This window comes from Harpia harpyja, chromosome Z (assembly GCF_026419915.1).
Source record: "Harpia harpyja isolate bHarHar1 chromosome Z, bHarHar1 primary haplotype, whole genome shotgun sequence".
In the NCBI taxonomy this organism is placed as follows: domain Eukaryota; kingdom Metazoa; phylum Chordata; class Aves; order Accipitriformes; family Accipitridae; genus Harpia; species Harpia harpyja.
Genome location: NC_068969.1, coordinates 23,138,029 through 23,154,954, shown reverse-complemented (window position 1 = coordinate 23,154,954; position 16,926 = coordinate 23,138,029). Strand labels below are relative to the sequence as shown.

At 44.0% G+C, this 16,926-nt stretch overlaps 1 protein-coding gene across 13 annotated transcripts in view; it reads right to left on the bottom strand.

Annotated features, from left to right (window-relative positions):
- ITPR1 (inositol 1,4,5-trisphosphate receptor type 1) overlaps nucleotides 1-16,926 on the bottom strand; it is a 185,799-nt gene that overhangs the window by 67,395 nt on the left and 101,478 nt on the right. For 7 of the 13 annotated variants that reach the window (XM_052778069.1, XM_052778068.1, XM_052778072.1 and 4 more), the window contains 4 exons: nucleotides 16,759-16,870; nucleotides 13,231-13,257; nucleotides 2,955-2,990; nucleotides 1,228-1,278 (listed from right to left, as the gene is read on the bottom strand). In XM_052778069.1, the coding sequence (XP_052634029.1) occupies nucleotides 1,228-1,278; nucleotides 2,955-2,990; nucleotides 13,231-13,257; nucleotides 16,759-16,870 (226 nt within the window). The remainder of the gene's footprint in view (nucleotides 1-1,227; nucleotides 1,279-2,954; nucleotides 2,991-13,230; nucleotides 13,258-16,758; nucleotides 16,871-16,926) is intronic. The other 6 variants (XM_052778071.1, XM_052778080.1, XM_052778081.1 and 3 more) reach the window with 2 other exon arrangements.

Here is a 16,926-nt window from a genome sequence, read left to right as displayed (position 1 = left end):
CTACCGTTCAGTAAACTCCACCTCCTCCTGAATTCAGGAGGGTAACTAAAGCTCCTGGAGCTGTCTCTAGACTTGCCTTCTGGTCCACCACGGAGCAGAAGGCAACTTCTATTCCATGGTCAAAATAGTTGGGGTGAGTGGAGAGACCTCACCGGGAGCTGCTGCTCTGAGGACAGACCTGCAGCCCCTCTGCTGTCTATAGGAGTAGTGTATCCAAAATGGGAGAAGTAACCAGAAAACACAAGAGGGAACACGTTATCAAGCATTTGTTGTTTCTAGTCTGAAAGCATGCTGATTCATGGTTTCCAAGGTTTGGCAATCAGCATCCACTAGCATTTTGAATTCTAACTGGGAAGAAAAACTTTGTTTCCTACAAAATTATTCAAATCCACTGTGTTAGCCAACAAATATATGAGTATGCGATCAAAGTAAAGGGGAGAAAAAATAAGTGGCATTTAAGAAATGTTATAATTAATTCAGCTGCAATGCTTGGCTCCAGAACAGTTCTTTAACCGTCATGTTACTGTTGTGCACCACTTTGATGCGTACAGTATGCAAACAAATATCAGATGTTTGGCGGCAATAAGAAAAATCAAATATGCTACCTAGATAAAAAAAACCAACAGCATTCAGTTTCATCTGCATTCACCATCAAGGTAAACTAACAGTAAGTAGTATACAAACACTATTGTACACGTATCAGTAAAGCAAGAGGCAATACACAACTCAGTTTAAGTGATCTCAAAACCCTGTTATAATCTTTAAAACAGAGAATCTTTAATCATATCTAAGAGTGAAGCAGTTATAAGTTGCTGCTATTCTGTTCCCAGCTACAAGAGCAGAAGAAATTGAGAAATGTATTAACAATGTTGATTTTGCAGCTTGGCTGTTTACGAAGGGGAAGGTGTGGCCAAAGCAGGCAAACTCCACAAGCACTGATAAATGTCACTTCATAATTGTGCGATCATCACCAAAGGCGAGTGCTTTGAAAGTGTGAACAGACTAGACCAGGATCTGAAGTTTAATTCAGAGCAGCCAAGCACTCGCCCCTTCCATTTAGTACAAGAGAAGGTGCTCCAGCTCCCCATTTTGTAAGCATGGCTGATAATTTTACATTTCCCGACAGCAAGCAGTTAACCACAGAAGCTTCTTACATGACTTATGCTTCACTGTTTAAAAGGAAAAGATAGAGGATTAGTTCTGAACGTGCTTGACTGCTGTACATACCCTTCTATGATCCTCCAGTTGCCTCTGTGGTAGACTTTGATCAAGCTCCTGCTGTGCATGCAGAAATTTCATTTTAAAGTAGAACAACACTGAAGACACACTAACAACTTTGCACTCATGGAAAATATTAAGGGAAGTCACAGCTGAAAGCAAGGGGGCAGATGAGGAAGATTGACTGACAAGCTATCTAAACAGAACATCTGCCTTCAATTAGCTCTGGCAGTACTTAACCAGTCTGCTCTGCCACCCTCCAGCAGACCACCATGGCATGCACATATGCCAACACATTTCTCATGGATTTAAAGAAAACACATAGTCTGTCTAATTTTACAGTTACCAGTAACACACAAGAGTTTTTAAGAACTCAAACCATGCATGCCCATGCATACATATACACAGATACACACACACATACAAACACCCCGTCCCACTATACACACACTTCTGGTGGAAGTGTAGGTACTTCGTTATATCTGACTGTGGTCAATGAAGCTCTTTTGAGACTGCGGAGGGCCTCCGACAAAACCTGTGCAATTTCCATTCCAATGCCACGGACGTCAGAGGGGTTTCACTGATTTACTGAACAAAGTCTCTAGGCACTTGCACGTTTCCAAATCAAATCTCTCTTATTTCAGATATTAAGTATCTAAAGGAAGCAAATTTTCAGGAATAGAACTTCCACTTTGTAAACCTGAAGTACATTGAGGTTTTGCTGCTTTAAAGCATTCTGAAAATGTGTAGGAACAACCGCTCTATACAGGGACCCATCTTAAACCAGGAGCCATCTCCCAAACATCTCAAAGTCATTCTATGACCACTCAGACTTTCAGTTTACATTTAAACACTATTCCACAAAAACTACAAATACAAGGCCTAAACTACCACAAATTGCACTTTTTCATTCATGATTTCAAATATAGTCTTCATATTCATATAGCTCAGAACATCAACACTGTGCTAGATTTAGACTTCCATGTGGTTTCAGTTAGGTTTGCACTGATACAGCACCCAGTTGTACACCCTACCAATGCCATCATCTGGATGTTCCATTAATTTAAAAAGAATTTGAGATTTCATAAATTCTTATGTCTTCATTTCAGCAAATAATCCATCTTATGTGAACTGATGCTGGGGTATCCCATAAAGGAAATGTGCCTACATATCCAATTCACCATAGAGCTAGTAACCTTGAAGATGTGAAGTGACCGTTAACTTTTTCACTAGGGCGTTTTAAAGGAGACACCTAGCTGCTCTGGGATTATGAAGCTTCCACTAACTTCTTCTGACACCTCCATTTCCTTATCAAAGTTTTTAAATATGTGAGACAACATTAGGACCATATTAGGAGCCAGCAAAATGAAGCCTCACTTTGCTAATGCAGGAGGATTTGAGAGGAGACTTTTCAAACGCTGCCTCTCTTAAAAGCTAAAGGGAAATGGCTGAAAGACCTGCACTACCTTGGATTGGTTAAAACGCTTGTCCTTTGGGTTCCTTACTTTGTCTAGGAACATAGATTTGGGACTGATTTACATGCTTTTATATATTTTCAGACTATCGTGCTGATGCTGCATTGGATTAAACCACTTCAACAAATCTACTTATTTTTCACTGTCTAGCACCACGCAGAAACACACATTTCACAGGGTTTTTACCAACAAGACACTCCACCAGGACTACTTCAAAACATCAATATTTGCCTGTTGTACAAATATAGGTGGGTGACACACCTCTACAGAGCTTTCCGTTTCTGGAGGTTGCGGCAGCTAGTTGAAAGTAAAATGCAAAAAAATTAGTCATTCTTCAAGAATCTTTCATCCCAACAGAAATCTAGTGGTCAACACTTAGGGGAAGGGAGCTAGCAAAGCACTTGACTTCAGTTGAATCATCACAAATGAATTATAGCCATAATTACTGTTTACACCCTCCCACCCACCCACCATGCTCCTAAAAGGGCTACATTTTGAAAATTTAGCAGGTATCCTTTGAACATCCCAAACTACTTTGCATGAACACAGAGGCACAAACAAAAAGCTTTAGTTGCAGGTGCACACAGGCCTGCAACGCAGAAATGCACTTTTGGGCAGCCTGCTCGGACCGCGCACCCGGGATCTGCAACTCGCAGAGGCTGAAGGCAGCACACCCATCCCCAGCGGGGAGGAGGAGGAGGAGGAGGAGGGAGGAAGCCAGGGCTGCATGTCACAGAAAGGCAGCAGCCTTACAATGTTAGTTTAAAAAATAATGCTTTCAGTGGGTTCTCATCTATAAACATACTTTTCGTGAGATAAAAGATATGTGATACAGCACCAAACACGAGCAATGAAATAAGAGGCTTAACGGTGATGGCTTTTCAAATTTAAAATGCTGATCACCACATTGAAACACATGAAGACGAGCAACTTTTACCTAGTAGAGCTTAGACATACAACAGAGACCTAAACATTCAAATGAAACTGCCTACTTAATTGTGGCTAAATTGATTTAACTTCTCAGGAACAGACACTAAGAAATAAGACGATACAGTGAGACCAATTTAAGTCAGCCACTCATCATCCACGTCTGCCTAGGGCACACAAACTAGACAGACAAATCAAGCATCGGCTGGGAGAGCAACAGTGGTATTTTAACCTAATATCTGCTGCAGCCTAGGAAATGCACAGCAAAGGGAGAGGAAGGACATGGGATCCAGAAGTTGAAATACGGAGAGACTCCGCTTCCCAGGAAGGAGCCAGAGGAGCGAGCGCTTCCCCGGTGGTGCTCCGTGGGCAGGGGCTCCTTGGCCAGGAAGAACTGTTCTCTGTTCTTCTCCTAATGGACTTTCCTCCTGGCTAATTCATGTGGCCTTTGGTACGCAGTTTCCTTGCATTGTCACCACTCTTGGAAACTTCGCAAGCATGGAAACCATTTCTCTCCTGGTCAAATTGAAGCAGGGAGCATTTGAGCCAGAGGATCAAAAGTTAACAGGAAGAACCTCATTTATGCAGAGGAACACAGAGTTCCTGCACAGCCCGCTTTGTACACCCTTGCTGCTCCTAGGCTGGACACTGGGAACGCCATATCAAGTCATTAGGGAGTCTGGGCACATTGTTCTGATTGCAGACACCGTCTGCACAACTTGCTTCAGAGCAAAGCAAAAAATTCCTCCTTTCTTAAGTGGTCAACAGCAGTAAGGAAATTGTGCATATTCCCCTGTAAAGGAAATCAGGTACCTTCCTTCCAGGGAAGGGGAGATTGAAGCTGGCAGGTCAAGTGGACGTGACTGCCACAAGGTAACGTCCTGGACTTTGGATTCTGAATGAAAGCGTTCTTACTCCCGGGCTTATACCATGACCCCAAATTAATGAAACATACGTGTACCTTTTGGGGCTGAAAACCAGCACAGACGAAGAATCAGCAGGAAATTAGTTTGATCTTTCCAACTTAATTGGGGAAGGAAAAAGTACATATTCTAGCTAGCAAATTCCTATGCCTTCCCACTTGAGTGCAGACAGCATGTATAAATAGATCAGCATGTTAGAACCAGCCCCGCAAACTCATCTGCAAGCAAAAGCTACTGCCCTTGGCAATGCTTGGATGGATCATTCCAAGTAAGCACGGCCTTCAGCAATCTTTCAGTAAGAATATAAACTCCAAATACTGAAATTGATATTCTTTGAGTCAAAATGGGTTAAAGCTGTAGTTACCGTGCTGCAGTTTGCACTATCCTCTGTACTGCAACAGCAAAGTATCAGCTTATGCTTTACAAGAAGGATTGAATAGGGTGGGAGAGTAGACAGAAGTAGTAATTTTGCTAGTTTTCTTGTGCCTCCATATACCTCTGCTCTCCACCTAGAAGAAAAGTGATGGTTTGGGGGCCAGGGCCAAGTTTGCGGAATACCGAGTGCCATGGACACCGTGGCCAGCTGTCAAACTGGCATGTCGTGGGTGGCAGGGTCAGAGAACAGTACAACGTTTTTCCTTTTTGCTAGCAGTAGCAAAAGTTCCTTTCAACTTGCTGCGCAAAACCCCCTCTTCCTTTGAAGTTTCCATTCCCACAAAGCTGGCAGATAAACCTTGACCTGTTGGTGACCGTAATGCTTCTAGCATCCATTTCCCCAACACAGACTACATGCGTTTCCCAGAACGGTCTTCTTCTGACTCAACAGTGGATGTATCCACCTCAAAAACCACCAAAGCAAGTGACAGCTCAGGTGTGAACTCATTATATCTCAACTTATGAGATATGGAAGGGGTTTCGCTCCTTTTCCTTTATGGTTTTGAGGAAGGTATGAAAGTTTTATTTTCATTTGCTTTCAAAATAACAATCAAGATGAAAGTTACCTAATCCTGTCTTTCATAGAAAATTCAAACTAGCACTGTGGATAAAAAAGTGGAAATCGTTTGAGGAAATGCAGAAAGACTTTCATTCAGGTTTCAAGCCTCAGGATTGCTCTTCTCAAGTTTTTTTTCCAACTCAACTGTGTAGTAAACATCCAGAACACTGAGCGCCGAAAAGGCTTGAAATGCATTTAAAGGCAGGTGGAGACTCCAGTTCGCATAGGCTGGGTCTTCTCCAGATAGTGGCTTCAGCAAAACAGGATGGAAAACATCTCATATTGTAATGTTAAAAATGGGTGGAAAATAATCTTATCAGAAAAACCTGCATGTTTGTGTGACCACACACATATGAACACTTTCAAAAACCCGATCCTTTTCTCTTCAGCCTCAGCAAACTTTGGAATTTTGACAAAATAACAGACAAACCAGCACAATTACAAGCACAAACCTCCTCCGCTTCAGGCCACCTCCGAGTTCAAAGTTTGGATTGAGAGGTGACAAACCTCGGACTGCTTAACTTCCCCAGTCTGATGCCATTTTCCAAACTACCATGCATCCCCTTTAGGTCTTTTTCCAAACATCCCTTGAAATCGGATAGGAAGGTGACTAGCTGGTGCAAGGCAAAAGTAAACTGACACCTGCCCTGGGAGGTCTTCAAGATCAACACTGAGCTTTTTGAAGACCTTATAGTCACACTGAATTGATTTGGCTCAGTAGAGAAGCAATGGAGAAAAATGAGATGCCCTGTGCTGTGCAGGAAGTCGGGTTAAATTACCGAGCGGTCCCTTCTGGTCCTGAAATCTGTGAATTCAGGAACTGACCCAACTCCATGCATATGGCATCTAATTATCAGGGTGGCAGGGGGAGAGATTTGGCTTAGAGAAGGAAATAAAAAGGGGAAAAACACAACTACAGAGTCAGTCAGCCAAATACCACGTTAAGCTTTATAGCTAGGTTGTATATCTAGATGCAAAGAACTAGAGTGACGATCTCAGATATACATTCTGAAACCACTGCCCTCCGCCTCGGCTCTTGCATTACCATTTCCCATATCAGCTGGAGTTGCAGTGGGACTGGCCATTTAGATAGAGTCCTGGAAGTCCCCTTCCACTTTTTCCTCCCTTTTCTGAATTTCTCCTCTTTTCTGCTTGAAATACATTCGGTATAGTTCTTGAAAGACACACAGCAAAAGCACCACCTAGTCTGATTCATGACAACAGACTAGAGCACAAATTATGCTGCTGTCCTTCATAACTCTTCAGTAATACCAGAAAACTCCACGTAGGTTACCTGCTTGCCAAGTCTCCTTTGTAAGGCCAATACTGTTACCTTGTAGAACTGAGAAAAAAATTTGGATAGGAAATTTCTAGCCTCTGCAGATGATATGTAGGTGTTTGTCAAAGATACATTTGACTTGCTATGGATAAGTTTCAGGGCAGAGGGAAATAATTGGGAACCAAGAGCACTGAACTACTTTGACAAACATCCCACATTATAGTTTACTGTTCTAACAGACCTGCGTCAAATTTGCCAAGCAGTGTATTTTTAGTGATGGAGTATCTCACACCTGCATAAATTCAGAGGCAGCGGGAGATATGGAGCAGCACCTTGTCCTGGCACGGGTCCTCCGAGCCGTGCAGCTCTCCCAGCCCTTGCAGAAGACATGTAGGATTTATGGGGGGCAGAGGCAGTTCCCTGGCTCCCACCGGCGTGTGATGGAGCAGCAACCGCACGCCTCACACCCCCTCGCCTTGCCACTGCAGCGCACACCCAGACTGGGGACGTGGCTAAACACTCCCCCCCCAGCCTTATCTCAGTGAATTTGCTGAGACTTTGCATGCTGCCAGACGATGAGGTGGCAAATTTGGCATAAGGGCTGTCAGCGCCTGCACTGAAAGGTCACCGAGATCTGCCTACAGGAATGCCTTCCCTCATTTTCCAGAGTTTTCAGTTGAGAAAGCATGTTTTACTTGGGCTGGGGCTTTCCTGGAGTTAGAGACCTCAGTCTCCGATATGCCACTGACCTTCAATGAGAGTGCAATCATTTGCTTCTCTAAATCCTCAATCTTGCAGGTCTTTTACAATAACTGACTATAGTAAGAACTATCTTCACTCCACATTTTACATTAGCAGTTTTAATTAACTGGTAAGATGGTATAACTGTTTGGTTTTTTTTTTGTCACAAGTAACTATAAGAAATGTTCCAGTCTCCTTTTCCAAAGAGCTCACCAATTCCAGTTCGTGCAATAAAAACAGTCCAAAGATTGCAGGATTTCTGAAGGAAAAAAAATATAAGGCAGCCCACAAAAATTTATGAGCGCCTGCATTTCCTCTGCTTGAGACATAACAAGTGAAGCACTGTCTAAGTGCAAAATACACAAGAGAAATGACTGTGGAGGAAGCTCTCTCTACAAAGAAAATAATTTGTTAGTGCATCTCTCCAGCACTTAAGAGGTTAAAACATTTTCCAACTGCAATCAGAAGATGCATAAAATAGCACGTATTTTGCACTTTATTCAGCCATTGTAGTTTTAATTTGTCATTGATAAAGAGCATTGAGAAGGTTAATTCAGTCAACCCCTTTGAACCAGGATTTTCAGTTCCCTTTTTACCTACTTGAAACCTCAAGACCAAAGTGAAGAGGTGAAAAAAAAAAAACCCCCAGAACTATATTGAGTGGGTCTGCAGGTGTATTTTGCTGGATACCGTTTTATCAGCTGCGTAAAGTATCATTACTGAATAAAAACAGAAAAACCCCAATAACAGAAAAAACCCGGGGTTTTACTTAATTCAATTATTTAACCTCAAATCCTAAAAAGGACTAAATAATTACATGGGAAACTCCAGGTGCTTATAGAGGTTTGCTGGATTTGGTCGTTTCAGTGTTTGCTGGCCCCTGCCCCAGCCCTCCCGGGGTGGTGGGAAGCAGGAGAGCACCCCCTCCTCACCCTGAAAAATAAAACACAGATTCAGTGGTATGGGACCAGCGGTCACGGGAAGCCGCAACAGCCCCACAGGCAGGGCAGCTACCGGCTCAGGGGCCGGCAGCCCCTGCGCAGCCTGCGGTGACTGTAAACATCTCCACCGCGTTTATTGGCAATTACTGCTGAAGGTCACACATCAGCAGCGGGCCCAAATTCCAGGAAAAAAAAGCTGTTCTTATGTAACTGCTGCCTGAATGTTGGCAGGTGCCCAGCGGAGCAGCTCACTGCAATGTGGCTGGGAAGGGGGGGTGTTGGGGGGGGGGAATAAAACTAGGACATCTCCCAGCCACATTCAGCATCCTGAGCATGCCACCTGCAGGTCAGCACTAACACTTCTCTCCTCCTGAGTCCATAAAATATTAACGTGTTTCTCTAGGACGTATGCGTTTTAGTGCCCGCGACTCACGCTGCAGGTGGAAACTGGGCCACAGTGTCCCCAAAGACCTGTCCGGACTGGGGAGAGCGGACGGGAATGTCACGTCGCAAACAGAAATGCCTCAGCAGGGAGGGAGCTGTGCTGCCTGAGCCGTCCTGGACCACAGGGAACCCACGGTGGAGCTCACCATCTCAACTTGGGTTGTGAAACACCATAAAATCTGTATTTGTATCATGCCTGGACTTTTTAGTGGGTTGAGGATTGAATTAAAAGTAAATTAAGCTGTTGTGCCTAATTACAGCTGGGGTTGAGTTATCACTGTTGTGTGAACCTCTCCTCCAAGAGACCAGCATAGTCAACAGCTCCATCAAGAACAGGATTCCAGCAGTTCCAGCCCAGTAAGGAGTCGATCAAGGGAGGCTCAGCCCAAGGGCTTTTATAGACAACACACCAGTGCCCTGCCTTGGAGGTTTCTACTTTATTACTTGAGACACCTGCACAGAGCCAATGTTAAGACCACGCTATTTATATTTAGCTCGTCAGCTCGCGTCAGACCCCTTCAGCTCCTAACGCCCGCCTGATGCTCTGGGAGAGCCCATGGGGCCAGAGAAACAGGAGCCCTGCTGCAAACCAAAAGACAAACTCTGAGCACAAAACTCCCCAAGGTCAGGAGAAAACCAACACAACCGTGTTGCAAGTGAGGTGCAAATAAGGTGTAAAATGGTTTACAGCTTCCGATGGTTTTGGTTTTCTACCAAAACAAATTGTGCTTTTCATCCATCCTTCAAGATACTTTTTCTGCTCTTTATTTTAGTACCAGTCTTACGCAGCCCCTATCCCAAAGGTCTGTGTGCTTTTACAAGTTTACAGGCACCTGGATGTTTTGGAAATACTGTAAGATGACTCTCATCCTAATTTCTGTCCCCAGAAGAAAAACCTTTTACGCGAATCCTGCCACAACAGCGGATGCTGCAGAGTTCAAAAAAAAAACATCTACAAGAGCTTAAAGACGCTCTCCCCATATTTCTGCCAGACCAGGTCACGCTCCTCAGACTATAGTAAGAGATGTTGAAAACAAACACCACACTACACCGCTTCTCTTTGGAAAAACTACAGTTTCTTCCTGTCCCTCCTTTCCAGCAAAAAGGGAATTCCAGATAAATCCCCAGCAGAAAGGTGAAGTAGGCCGGCGGCGTTAAAGCGTCCTACCCCTCCCCTTCGTTTCCACAACCCTTCTCCAGCGCTGCAGAGCGTGCAGCAACCCCAAGGGCGCAGCCAGGCGTTTGCAAGGGTGCTGCTGACCTTGCGCTCGGGTCGCAGCCCTCACCATCCTTCCTATTCTGCGGGGATTTCCTACCATCGAGGTGAATTCCAGCATTATTCACCCACTTAAAAGGGCACTCCCTTTCTTCACTTGCAAAAACGTTAAGGTGGACTGGAACGTTGATTTTCTATCACGACTTCCAGTAACAAATGCACGGACCTCCCGGCGTTTTCAGTATCTTTTATCATTTGGACCCACCGCTCACTGAAATTACCTTGCAGTAAGCAACTAAGATATATAAATCAACCTATGTATACAATCACATACATACTATGAAATCATGAGACAGTTTAACAGAGTTTTACCCTGAGGGAATAAGGAGCATTTCAGCTCATCAGAAAAATTAAGTTGTGCATAGTTTGACGGAAAAGGAAGTTAATAATTTTACTAATAATGGAGATTTCGGTATTCTTTGCCCAAAATGTTTACAGTTTCCAGGGTTGACAAGGGGGAAAAAAAACTCAGGAAACCCCAGGACTTCCTTTGAGACTTGTCAGTGTTTCAAGCCCCATCCGAATCCCTTTCTATAAGCAGCCAGTGCTTGTTGCTGATGGTTATAAACACACCTGCTCTGTGCACGCATTTGCTCCATCGAAGAGCAATCAAGTTCCTCCTTTGCAGCCTCCAGACCAAATCCTAAATTGCTCTGATGCTCTGGCTGATTTATTGCAGGCAAAGACAGCACATTACAGCCAGAAACTGAAGGGGAAAGAGTTTCATGTTATGACTTAATTTGCAATTAAACAATTCAAGTTTCTGTCTGAAGTTTCTCCAAGATAAAATTATATATATATATATATATATATATATATATGTGCTATTCTGCAAAGGCGTAGCGCCACATAATCTAAGGGGTCTAGCGCCTGACAGAAACATTCATGTGCTACAGCTTAACTTCTCAAAATCAGAGCACACTGCTGGTGCATACTCCTCAGGTAAGAGTGGGGAAAAAAATCTTGGTTTGTAAAAAAGAGAAAGAGAAAATACCCCAGAGGTTAGACATCACAGCACCTCTGTAACTACGTAATACTGAAGTTTGGTGTGAAGCTTGGAGATGCACCCGAGATGTCTCATACTAGCACAGCACAGGTCAGAGGTGACAGCAGCGCAGTAAATGGACTTGTGCCATGTGAAAATGCTGTCCTTCAGACCAAAAATCAGACTCTCGCTCTCTGCATCCACCCTACCCGTCAGCTATCTTCTGCGCACGTTAAGGGGAAGGGCATGCTAAGAGGAGAAAATTTCCCCTGACAAACAGAAGGGTGAATACTCCAAGCAGCCCTAGATGAGGATTTTCTGATAAAGAGCTTTTCATTAAAGCTGAAACTGATGATGGGAGAGACTTGTGAATTTTTTCTTAGGAAAGGTACCTCAGACCCTGGCTGGACCTTCTGCTCCAGCCTGGAGAGGGGACCCCAGCGCGCGTCGGGATGACGGTGACAGCACCGACCTGTAGCACAGCAGGGGCCTGAGCATCCCAACCAGAGGCTAGGTTAAACCAAAAAAAAGCCACAGCTCTGGTTTGTTCTGGTGAGGAATTCTGCTTCTTCCCTCCCCTAAAAGCCTTGCTGAACAGAAAAGACCCTCCAACCCAGCCCTGGGCCATGTGTACACTTTTTGGTCTACTTTTGTGACAAACAGTTTGCATTTCAAATGCATTTCAACAGGCAAGGTCCCCAAATATTATTTGGTTTTCAGAATGAAGTTTACCCAGTGAATTCAGCTGATCAACATCAAAATTAACAAGTTCTACAGAAAGAAATTTATGGCAAATTTCATTATCTACTCTGCTGAATAAAGAGCAGTAACATTTTAAGCGTTTTAAGTGGTTGAATTTTGTTCCAAAGAAAAGGTTGGCTTGGGAGAGAACGCAGGAAACAAAGCACAGAGAGGAAAATATTTCTTTTTTTCCTGGTATTTCAGTAAAATAAGGTGCCAGTCAATCACTTTCTCAGTATTATACATTTATGCAAAAGGAATCTCAAATTTAGCGCCCACACGTGGGTTTTTTTGAGCTGGATGAGGAAGTTGCAGCAGCAGAGACAGCTCAGCTCCCTCCCTCCACCCTGGGTGCTGGTGCCCGAACCAGACACACCGCTTTTAAAAGTCCTTAGAAAGCTTAATTTCAGTTAGTCTGAAAGTTCTCACTCAAATACGGCTTTTCCGCCTGTAAAACAGCTACACGCAGCATAAACACAGCCTGGGCTGTCGCACTGCCAACTGAAGGCACGTTTTTGATGGTAGGAAGCTTTTCGCACAGAAATAGCTTCCGAAGTCAGTAATTTTCATAGGGTTAACACCACACTGCTTTCACAACACATCCAAACGTGTTACGTGGCTTTACGTACCAAGCCTAAGAAGCAAGAGGAAGGACAGCGAGATGCTTTGATGAATTGCACGACTGTCACCTTTTTCGGTAAAGCCAGCAGCAGTTTCTGCGGAAGGACCCAGCCCTCCGCAGTGCCGCCGGCACCCAGCTGCGCCGTGCCCTGGGATGGGAGTAATGGCTCTCACTAGTCAGCAAGTGGAGACACCTCATTCAGGGTCTTCCCCAGCTGGCTTTTGGCAGGTTCTTCCAGCTTGCGTGAACGCCATTAAACCTCAGTATTTAGTTTTGCCGAAAGAGCCTGCTCACCAATGGCGCGGTAATCGCAGCTGAGTGCTAAATGCTGACGTTTTAATGGTGCTTGCGGCTGTTGATCCTCCAAAGGCGCTCAGGGCTGGTCCTAAGCTTCGTGGGATCTACTATGGCACCAGATGATTGTAGGCTGCCAGAAATTGTAACTGCTTTTGGACTAATATTCCAAGTAATGACATACGGAATTAGTTATGATAACTATTCCCAGTGTAGACACACGGCAGACTGAAAAAACTCAACTACTTCACTGACACAGGCATACAAATCAGAAAGCTCAATGCTGAAGAGACAACAGGACAGATCACAGGGCTACTCATAAAACAAACACCATAGAAACAACACTGTAGAAAATAAATAAAATTAAAACCTCAGCATTATCCAATTCAATGGTAATCTGCCGGAAAAGAAAGAAGGGGAAGAATTGAAAGCAAGCATTAGTAAGAGAAATTACAAATAAATTTCATGTTAAGATCTTATAAATCATTTAACACTTTAATGCTGCAGTCCAACATTGTGAGCATGAGTAACATTTGCAAGCACCGGGATGTGGTGGGTTAGGGAACGGACACTGCTGGAAGCACTGCACCAGGGAGCTTCGGAGGCAGGATGAGCCCTGGCTTTGTTCCTGTGCCAAGAGACAAACCACGCGGGCTGGCTGACTGAGATCCAAGAACCTCACCCTTGGGCACCAGAGTCCTCACCAGTGTGAGCTGTACGCAGCAGCAGGAGTGCAGAGGCTGGATTCCCAATTCGGGAGGAGAAATGGAGTTTTAAAACGTAAGTCCTGCAGAACTAAGGCTAATCATCTGGTAGGCACCCAGGAAGACGTCTATGAATGACATGTTTCAGCAAAGTAAAAAACTTGGGTCTAGCCTACACTGTCAATGTAGTAAAGTTTTCTGCCTATTAAATATACCACAGTATGCTACCCATCACTGAGCGAACCTGAGTGTGTGCCAAAATGAAGAGTCTTTAGCAATATGTAAAACTTCAAGCCTTCCCACAAGCTTCTGTACATCTGTGTTCTCACCATGGTTTTTACATGCTGCAGAGGAATCCCAGCTGTTTAATGAAGGCCTTTGCTATTGGGAGCGGACAACACTGCATTCTCATTACGTTTCCCACCTACAAAAGGGACAAGCTCATGGGCCAGGAGGGTGTGGCATTTTCATTATTTGTGCTGGAAGATTAAGCACAAGAGGAGGAGTACAATCTTTTTAAAAATCAGATTGTTCCAGCTAGCACCACATGGTATTGCAGCAAAATCACACGCTATGCCAAAACTTCCATGGCGCTCTGCTGCTGAACACTACTTTGAAGTGACTGCTGTCAATTCTGTGACCATCTGACCTACAAGCAATATTGCTTGTGTGATCAATATGCTGGTCACAAGAATAAGTTTTGCCACCTTTATGTATGTAGGGACTCCTGTATTTAGAGTGGGTGCACAAGGTTTTTTTTCCCTTTTTTTTTTTTAAACAAAAGGTATTACCTTTTAAGTGGTGACTAAATACAGTTATATGAGTCACAAGGGAGAATAAATATGATTGCACTTCTCATGGCCAGACAGTAAAAGCTGTTGTACTACTAGCAGCCTATCTATAAGCAATCAGCTGCTTTTTCATATTCGGAAATCCACTGCACAGGCAAGCGTATTCTTGTCTGGCATTATATAACTGATCTACTGTTTCAGAAATTAATGTATTTTCTACACTTTGAAGATTTTTAGAATCTTGTGGGGTTTTCCATGGCCTGAATGGTGCAAGTTATGTTAACCGTATTTTCTAGAAATACTGCTTCACCCGAGTATGCCAAATAAAGGCTAAGGAACTCCTGTAGATGAATTTCCATTTAGAAAAATCTCCAAGGGGCAGATTGCATTTGAAAGAAAAAACCTCAAAGCTCTCATTTGGGTTTTGTTGGTGTACAGTATATATAGTATATATCATCCACCCTTTCTATTACTTAAGGTGACCCCGCACAGTCTCTCTTGGCTGTTTTTAACAGGAGAAAGTACACCGATGTGCTAACAAAGTATAAAACTAAATCCACGGTTACACTTAATCTTTTACATCCCCAGCGTTGGGCAGCAAGAAACACCAGCACCCTGCAGTGGTTGAAGAGGATCACCTAGCCCAACTCCCTTTTGCAGGACCAGACTAACACTTCTGCAGGCTACAACCAGTCCCCTTCCAGATCAGACTCGTACTGTATCGCAGATGTCTTAGCAAAGGGACCTTGAGGAGAGGACAGGTCTCCACAGGGCTTCATCTTGTGCTGTTACGACCCAGCACACGATCTGCTGCTTCAGCAGAAAAGGGCAACATGCTGAAAGTTAAGTTGAAAGCTGTGGTGGCTGCCCTTTCCTACCTACCCTGCTACCCTTCTTATCTCACATATATATGCTTCTTTCTTGCAGTCGATTAGGGCATGCCCCCAAAGCCAATGAGTTTATTCAAAAATATGGCTACTACAAAGTGAAAAAAAAACCAAAAACCCAACAAAAAACCTAGGTAGGACTGCAAGTCTAGAGCAAAGCAGCAGCAGGAGCCAGGATGCGGGCTAGACCTCTGACAGCCCGGAGGTAGTGGCAACACGTGGGAAGAACGTTCCCTGACAGGGCAGGGAGCACAGCACCGGCCATCCCTACCCTTCGGGCATTTTCCGAGGAGTCTCCTGCTCACTCACGGCGCTGCTGTGTACTCAGCTGGGTGTGCTCAGGTAACAGCCCACACGCGTGCACGTGCACACCCACATGCGTGCAAGCCTCCTTGCTTTATTTGCTCTCCCTCCTCCAGGTCCCTCCGCTCTGGTGTGCCGGCACCTGCCTCTGGCTGGACTGGCAGCAGAGCATGATGTTCTGCTCCTGCATCCTCATTTCCAGCGAGGCTAGCCAAAGCAGAGGTCGTGTGCGACATCCCAGCTGGCCGGGCAGCCTAGCAATGCTGCAGGTTTCTCTGCCTTCAGAGCATCTCCCTCCCTTGTGGTTGCAGCTATAAACAATTACTACTATTATAAAACTGTCTGACCTCTAAAGCTCTTGCCTTTTTGTGCTGTGAATCTAGCACTAAGCAACAACTTTAAATCCTGCTGCAAGCGAGAATTGGACATGAGACACCATATGCTGCCGGGCATAGACTCGCAGCTGCAGCTACCATCCTTCTACACCTCTGCTTCCCCCAGTCCCAGCTGCCAATTCTCAGCTGGTCATGAGCACGTTCACTGGGAGGATATACTGCTCTGTACACCTACCGTGTGGCACGGTAATAACCTAGGTTGCTTAGAAATGCACAAGATAACTTAGACTAGGATTTTGAGATTGACTGCAGGAATGTCTAGGTACACAAACATATGGGCATATACACACTCTTCTGATGCAAATAGAAAATAGGTCTGTACCTACAGAGAAACTTACTTCTCAACAAGACAAAGGAGTTGTATGCAGAAAAAGGAAAGAAAAAAAAACCATGGGTGGGTATACAGACAGTTTCCGTCTATATTTCACAACAAGATGATGACTCAAATGTATATAAATTAAACTACAGATATCCTCTTGTTGCAAGGTTACGTGATGAAGAGTCACCTAGACCCAGAAAGCAGGTAAAGAGGTTATATCCTTCATAAAAAGGTAACGAAATTAGATATTTTTACAGTGCCAGCAACTGCAGGAATTAGATTTAAACTTGCAAGTCTAAAGTAGAAAAGCAACAGAAACAAGCTTACCTTTCAAATTATATTTGAAGTTATTAGTTGACTAAAAATGGTTTGTTCCTGATCCAGTACAGAAGTGCTTACACATACAAAACACAGCTTGAAAGAGCGAGAATTTTATTTTCCTTTACTGAATAATAAAGACAGTGTTTAACACAGAATGATGAACTGTAAATTACGTTACCTTTTCTCCATAGCCTCTATCTTTGGTCATCATTTCCCTGAGCGTCTGTAATACTTTAATACATAGTTTCTCCTCATTCTCCTCTAGCAGCTGTTTAGTATGCTTTATTAACCTGAAAATAACCAATCAATCACAGCTTGTTTTAGTACTAATATTGTAAAAATGGGG